This window comes from Lipotes vexillifer, unplaced genomic scaffold (genome assembly GCF_000442215.2).
Source record: "Lipotes vexillifer unplaced genomic scaffold, Lipotes_vexillifer_v1.1 scaffold1889, whole genome shotgun sequence".
NCBI classification, from domain to species: Eukaryota; Metazoa; Chordata; class Mammalia; order Artiodactyla; family Lipotidae; genus Lipotes; species Lipotes vexillifer.
The window spans coordinates 117,742-126,056 of NW_006779863.1; the positions used below are offsets into that span (position 1 = coordinate 117,742).

Below are 8,315 nucleotides of genomic sequence, written 5' to 3' on the forward strand. Positions count from 1 at the left end.
TCAGCAGGGTTTAATGTTCTGCACTTGCTGTCTTGAAATTCTTGACAAATTTACCCTTGAATCCGTGTTTTGTAAGTGAAGGCTGATGGGACTGTGGGCATGTGCAGAGGGCCTGGAGCCTCGGCTCACACGTCATTCACAGTCGCATGTCCTACCTCCTGCTGCCTCGCCAGAATGGGATTTCATTCATACCCGCTCCTGCCTTTAGTGTCCCTACCAGCCTAGCCTCCCCTCTCCAGCCCTGCCTGGGGCAGCTGACAGGGCCATGTTCCATCATTACCCTCCATCCCTGGCTGGGACCTGGGTGCAGGCAACGGCAGAGGCAGGGTTGGGCATGTGGCCTGTAGCATTGGAGGGCAGGGTAAGGATGTCCTTGCCTTGGCCTGGCAGTGCCACAGTGGGTGTTATGGGCAACTTTGTGGGGAGCCTCCCCCACTGGACACTGCACACTTCCCAGGGTGGAGATGGCAAAATCCATTGACGGGTTGGGGCTGTAGTCATGGGAAAGGGGCATGGATTTCCCTACCCCTGCTGAGGGCCTATATTTTCATTTTATACTGGGCTCCACAAATCATGTAGTTGACCTTGCCTAAACTGACTGCCAACAGACAGCTCTGGGTTGGACAGAGCTATGCAGGGCCTGGGGAGGGCTGTCAAGGTTCAATGTCCTAGTGTTCACTCTTCTGGAACAGAGTGAAAGATCTAGCTGTCTCTTCAAGTTTTTCCTCCACTGTTAGATACCATAATATACACATATCATATAGTAGCTGTGTGACATAGGGCAAATTACTTAACTTTTCTGTGCCCTAGTATGTTATTCTGTCATGCAGGAATAATAATGCTAGTGTCATAAACACGAAATATACAAACATAGATAAGTACCTGGCACGGCGCTGGGCACACAGTAGATGTTTAATAAGTTTTAGTTGCCATTATTATTGTGACTGTCATTATTATTTGCTACAGACCCTGAAAACAGTTGCAAAAGTATTTTGATCGATACTTTGAAGGACACATGTTCTAGTAAATTTATTTGGAGATTCAATCTCCAGGGTTCTTAAAAATTTCAAATTCACTAGAAATTTTTAGGAGGGGAAAAATTTCAGGTAGAAGAAAATTGTATAATGAGAAGGAATCTTGGCTTTGTCCATCATAAAAGGCACAAATGCCACACCCACAGTAGCTGTCTAATTGTTGAAGTCTACAGTGAGTAGAGAGGATACCAGCTAACAGCTCATTTTCCGTTTTGCTAGAATAAGTGGATGCAGGAGGTTGACTCAATGCAGAAGTCAAAGTGTATAATGTGGTGGTTTACAAGCCACATGTCTCCAGTCACGGATGAGCTGGTGTCCACAGTGGTAGCCTCCAATTAGTGACCGTCACTAACACCAGCATATGCAGCCTGGTACTCCTGTGGAAATATGTTAACATATCTTTGGATTCCTAGGAAGTAAACAAAGCTGCTTCACTGTGCCTTTACTATGATTTTCATAAATATATTGAGCACTAGCTGTATACCGGTGATTTTATATTCTCTCTAATCCTTGTAACCATCTCATAAGGAAAACATGCCCACTTAATAAATAAGAAATCTTGAGGCTCAGCTAAGTTAATTGGTTTAACCAAGACTTTTTTTTTTTTTTTTGTGGTACACGGGCCTCTCACTGTTGTGGCCTCTCCCGTTGCTGAGCACAGGCTCCGGACGCGCAGGCTCAGTGGCCATGGCTCTTCCCGGATCTTCCCGGATCGGGGCACGAACCCATGTCCCCTGCATCGGCAGGCGGACTCTCAACCACTGCGCCACTAGGGAAGCCCTAACCAAGACTTTTTAACTAGGCAGAGAAAGTGAGGGTTTAGACACAGTTCTATATGACTTCAAGATTATGCATTTTATTTTAATTGATTGCAAAGCCTCTCCTGTAACTATAGTAAGTGAACACTTAGTGGAAGTGATAACATAGCAAACATTAATTTAGCTTTAACACCAGGTACTCTTCTAAGCACTTAATATATATTGACTCAATCCTTGCTACAGCCCTATAAAGCAGGAATTACTATCCTCATTTTGCAGATGAGGAAACTGAGGCACTGGGAAGTTAAATAAACTGGGCCAGATTTTAAACCAGTAAGTGACAGGCCTGACTATAAACAAAGCAATGTGGCTTCAGATTCGGGGCTTAAAAACTAGGTGAAGAAATCAGAACTTCTTGAATTATTTTAAAGGGTTAACTGAAAAATTATGATTTGACTTTCTAAAATAATATACCAAGATATGCACCCAAATGTATGTCCTTCATAGTATTAATCAAAATATTTAAAAAAATTTTCAAAGCCTGAAGCAAACAGTAATGATGATAGTAGTACAAATAGCAGTTAAAATTAATTTTACATCTATTATGTGTCCTGGCACTGTGTCAGATGACTTACATATGCCATCTATTTAACATTTATAATGGTAGTATTATTATTCCTAGATAACAGAATAAATTACTGAGGCCCAGAGAATTTAATTGATGTTTCTCATGTTACACAGCAAATATATGATGGTTCTGGGATAAAATTAGACTGTCTGCATCCAAAACCCACATTCTTCACTTCCAAACTAGTACTCCATTCTTTCAGAATTTTTAGTGGTGGAAAACTTTATCTTCTGAGAACACACCTGATTTTTAAAAACTAGCAGAAGCCGTTTGTGACAAAGCCCTAAGTTTTTTTAATTTTAGGTACTCGGGATTAACTTCTGATCAAAAACATCATTTGAAGAAAATACAGAGTGCTTTTCTCTCGTGATCTATAAATTGTCTGAAAGCAGTCCCCAAAACACATTCTGTGCACTTGTGCATCACGGTAATTAGAATCTCCCTAGGTGATGACTTTGGAGGAATGCTCTACTTAAGACCAAATTTATGCTCTATATTTGACAGACACTGCATATTAATGAAGTAAATAACGGCTAGAAGTTTACCATGTGCCTCTGGGCTTGTGGCACCATGCTTACAGGCATCATTCAAGCACCCTATGAAGTCACTACTCTATAATGATTAATGACCGCTAAACCACTTCTTCATCTGCAGCACTTTTCTTATAGGGAGAACTTTCGTGACTTTTAATTAATGCACGGTTCCAGAGGATCCACACTGCATATGGTTCAATCTCATACTGTGAATGGGGACTGTACTGAATTGGGAACCCTTAAGGATCTTGTGTGGGCATATCCATCTCTTAAGTGGATGAGGAAGTTACCAAATCTTCATTTCCCTTGGTTCTGTCCAGGTCAATACTACCTAACCCTTTCTTTGTTTTCCCCAGGCCTTTCTGAGGGTTGCACACAGCATCCTCCTTTTCAGTATATTGCTCAGAATTAATTTTCTTAGGGAAGAACTGTGAGAATAGCTTGGTCAGCTATTCTTGGTGAAGAAAATATTGCAGTGGGAAGGTAGGGATGGGGGAAAGGGGAGAGAAGAGGAAAGAGACTAGAGAGGTGGCTTTATTGCACATTTTTAGACTGTAACTGGTGTGAAGTGACTTCCCCTGTGTTCTGCAGTATGCTTCTCTAAGCAAAATTTCCTCTCTAAACTCAGAAAACTCCGTGGCATGCCTGAGAACAGTCACCTCCAACTGCTCCAGCCTCAACTAACTAACTCTCTCTCAAAAGTTAGAAGCAAGCTTGTTGGAATACAGCATTTCTAGAATTTCCAAAAACACATGGTAGACTTTTCTCCTGGCAAAATCTGTCAGCCAAGTAGGGAGAGGTCCATGATGAAAGCTAAAATTTAGAAGCAACAGGGCTTCCCTGGTGGCGCAGTGGTTGAGAGTCCGCTTGCCGATGCAGGGGACACGGGTTCGTGCCCCGGTCTGGGAAGATCCCACATGCCGCGGAGCGGCTGGGCCCGTGAGCCATGGCCGCTGAGCCTGCGTGTCTGGAGCCTGTGCTCCGCAACAGGAGAGGCCACAACAGTGAGAGGCCTGCGTACCGCAAAAAAAAAAAAAAAAAAAAAATTTAGAAGCAACAACTCTTAGAAGTAAACTTTGCATACTTCCTAACGCCTCCTTTCCAAAAAAAAAAAAAAAATGCTTTTCATATGGAGCTGTTCTATTGAGAACATTATTGAACGCAGCTGCTTGAAGAAAAAGCACTCAGTTTGGATGACAAGATCTCTGTTAGAACAGGGAAGGAAAGAGTCTGGGATGATCATTTCTACCTTGAATTGAGAGAAATGCTAGTTACCAATAGAATGAAACAGAGACCTAAAGTTAGGATATTTTTTACCAAAGGAGTTAGAAAAACATGTCTCAATGGATGAGACCCAGAAAATAAAATAATGAACAGTGGATAACTGTAGATAGCTACTTGTTATTATTATTAAAAACAAGAGTCACTGTGTCTGATCTCACACTAATCATTTCAAAAATCCTGAGAGGAAGGTTTGGCCCATTTGACAGAGGAAGAGCAGAGAGGCACAGAAGCAACACAGTTAGAGCAGGTCACCCAGTCAGGAACTGGCAAAGCTGGGATTCGGCCCAAAGACTAAATCTCCAGCTCTTCACCATTCCTTTGCAGGACTTGAGATAGAATTTGAGAAGTGACTGAATGGTTTCTGATTACCATGGCTTTGTTGGAATGGCCGCCTCCTTGGAACTCAATGGTCCCAAAAGCATCTGTGGGGCTGAGTTGAGTGTGCTTGCTGATGGACCACTTCTCAGACTGGATGTCGTTTCGGGAGAGGCGACTTTCATTTTTCTCATTCTGAAGAACTGAGATACTGGGAGTGAGGCCGACATGCTGGCCTATTAAACGCCCGCAGCAACACCTATAACATAAGAGGTCAAAGTGAACCCCCTGTATTAGCAACAACTGTAATACACACTGAAGGCAACCTGCTGGAGAAACCTACAAACCGTAGCAAGCCAGCGAGTCAGTTTTCAGGTGGAAACCATAATGTGGCCATACCTGGCAAATGGTGAACTCGGGATTTACTTGACATATATTTCTTTTCTTTTCTGGCCCCTCCACATTTTCCTCTAGCTGTATAGGTTGTAACATGCCTCCCATCCTTCTGCACCTACCACCTTTCACACCTGCCACATTGTTCAGGATTGGAACGAAAAGAACGAATGCCATGTAGATTTTTCTACTTCTCACTCCTCCCATCTATCAAATCTTGCATGAAGGACAGTGAACAGCTTTGAGGGAAGAATTTTAACAGGTACATTTAAATAAGGACTCTCAGTCATATGTGAGTCACAACCTAACTTGTCTTTTCCCAATTGACACTGTCATATATCCAATTCTGAGAATGAAGATCTGCAGCTGAAGTGTTGCTGAAGAAACAATGAAAAAATTATTCACAAGGTATTCGAAAACAAAATTCGCCCCTCATATCATGAAAATGTCCTTCATACTTTACTACTAGCACTGTTATGACTATCAGCAATAATACTGATACAGAGCTATCATTTATTAAATACTAACAATGTGACATTCATTTTATGGGTAAAATATTATAGTTTTGAAGGTTAGATAATTTGTTCAAGGTTATACAGCTGGTCTATATGATTCCAGAGTCTATATTTTAAACTACTCCATTATACTTCCTTTTCATAAGGGCATTTCCAGACATTCATATACTTTATCCCAAATGCTTCCCACCTTATATACTGTTGATCTTCAGGAAGGTAAGTAGAATATTGGATAGAAATCTATCCAGTGATTGGATAGAAATCTGAAGGTCTGCAGTCTAATTAGTAATCTGCTAGGAGTATTTCCTTTAAAAGTCTCTTTTTCACTGTAGCAGAACATTTTGGTAAAAAGTAAGCATTTTGATGAAATGCTGGAAAGGGAAAACCAGTAACCACACTACGCATACACACACACACACACACACACACACACATATGTGTGTGTGTGTGTGTGTGTATATATATATATATATATATATATATCCATCCCATTCCTATAGACAGTGATGAATTCTCTTCCCTATGGTGTAGCTTTTATTTTGTACAGGCTCTCAATTAACTGCAGGCATGGCATATTACATGGTGTATATATATGAGATTGCTTCAAAGATGTCCAGCAACAATTAAAAAATGATCTTTTAACATTTGTTCTCTTGCAATGGATAGTGACTGCTATCATAGTTTTGTTCCCATAATTGCTACTTCAAGTTCTTGCTACATTATAGAGACAGCAAGATTACCTATGGGGGTCTTTGGTGCTGGGTATGATGTGAACACATTCTCTTTTATAAAACGCTCTTTCTATCCAGGACTTCTGAGCCTGAAAAAAAAAAAAAAAGAAGAAAAAAGGTGAACACAACCTGTAAGTATTTTTTTTTTTTTTTTTTTCTTGCGTTATGCGGGCCTCTCACTGTTGTGGCCTCTCCCATTTGCGGAGCACAGGCTCCGGACGCGCAGGCTCAGTGGCCATGGCTCACGGGCCCAGCCGCTCCGCGGCATGTGGGATCTTCCCGAAACGGGGCACAAACCCGCGTCTCCTGCATCGGCAGGCGGACTCTCAAGCACTGCGCCACCAGGGAAGCCCACCTGTAAGTATTTTTGACTAGAAAGCAAAATTTCATAATCACTTAAGAGACTAGTGTCTCATAAACTGAATTGAAATTGTGGTTACTTCACACATAAACACTGCATATAACAAAATCAATTATTACCAGAATCTGCTGGTTAGGTTATTTAACATTATAATATGAGAGTTAAAGGAAATGACCATAATAAAAAATGTCAGTAATGAAACTATATACAAGTTCATAGTGACTTTTGAAGAACAGAAAAATAATGCTATTTACAGAGAAAATGAAAGCCATAGAGCAGGATGTTTATAACCCTTTAGTTAACAAGTATTCAGTGGTAGGAAGAAATATATCTAAATAAGCATACGGTTTTCATGGCTGACACTTCCACTGTATTTTCCTTATAGAAAGAAAGAAAAACGGTGAGGAAATTACATAATTCGAGCCCTAATCCATCACCATGCTTTTACTAAAATCCAAATTAGCAATGCTTGAATATGGAGGGGAAGAAAGGAAATGGAAACATAGGAAGATAAATGTCTTCATCACAGTCCAAAATTTCACAGGTAATGCCTTTGGAAGGAAGATACCACACTTTTTGGCATCCCACATGCCTTTCAGCATAGCAAACATGGCTTCTTAGAATGAACACTGTTGGGACTGTCCACCCAGAAGCCTGGCCACTGAGATTCGGCTCCCAGAAGGATAAAGGAAGTTTCAACAAACTGTACCATCTTTGTTCCAAAGCAGTGTCCATCCTTCATCCCTTAACCCCTTTTTTTAGCAGGATTTGAAACAGTAGAGGAGTCTCCTACGAAATCCAGTAAGCTACTCAGAAGATTCCTTCTCTAAGCACGTGTTTAAGACAGAAGTTGCTAGAGTAATGTGTAATGTTATATCTACAAGGTATCGTCTTCTCTCTAACCCAGCATCAGGACCAAATTCCTACTTTTAAAATATACAGGACCAAAGCGCAACTAAGCTGTTTACCTGGCCTGTCCCAGTGACCAGTGTTAACTGTTACAAGCCCCTGCTTGTTGGCTGTAATTGATACTGACTCTGCCAGGGACCCAAATGTCTGTATAAGTTGTGCTAAGGTCTGGTTTGCCCTCAACCCCTTAATATTGCACCTGCCTCCTCTCTCACAGTGGAGTCTATGCGAGCATGTACCACAGAACGAAGTGGCTGTCTTATATTCATGACAAAGCACATTTTAAAAGTAGCAACGCGGGGGATGCTTGAGGGATACAAAGGACCTGCATCCTGTTTCAGTCATGGTTACAATCAGGATGCATAATTTCTGAGTGTATAAACATTGTCCACGTGAAAAGGAGCACCCACCCTGCCAGAGATCCCTGGGTCCAGGTGGCCCTCTGCACCCTCACACCACAAAACTAACATTTGCAGTCATTTGTCATCTGGGCATGGAAAAAGCCCCAGTGTCTATTCTTAAAGATTTTTCTTCTCAAATACATAGGAAAAACTAGTGTGTTCATCTTTGCAGCAGCAATGAGCTTAGCAGCATAGATAACCAGTCTTTATCTTCGTAAAAAGCCTGTAAGTTAAACTATTCATAGGCTGTGATTTTTTCCTAGAAACTGAATACTTTCTTTGATAACATCTCTTGGCAGATAGATGGTAAAAATATTCCTCACTGGACATCTGAAACCAACTTTTCCTTCACCTTGGGGAGCAGAAAAGGGAGAGCATACTTTCCCTTTTTTTGTGGCCCACGATCTGGGAATTTCAGGGAGTGCTGATCAATACTCATTGAGAGAAAGCAGG

The 8,315-nt window shown here is 41.3% G+C and overlaps 1 protein-coding gene across 1 annotated transcript in view; it reads right to left on the bottom strand.

Annotated features, from left to right (window-relative positions):
- The window catches only part of LOC103077903 (transient receptor potential cation channel subfamily M member 3-like), a 104,464-nt gene that overhangs the window by 77,839 nt on the left and 18,310 nt on the right, over window positions 1-8,315 (bottom strand). Inside the window, exons 3-4 of the mRNA XM_007452998.1 lie at window positions 6,201-6,280; window positions 4,607-4,811 (exon numbers count right to left, since the gene is read on the bottom strand). Coding sequence (XP_007453060.1) covers window positions 4,607-4,811; window positions 6,201-6,280 — 285 coding nt within the window. The remainder of the gene's footprint in view (window positions 1-4,606; window positions 4,812-6,200; window positions 6,281-8,315) is intronic.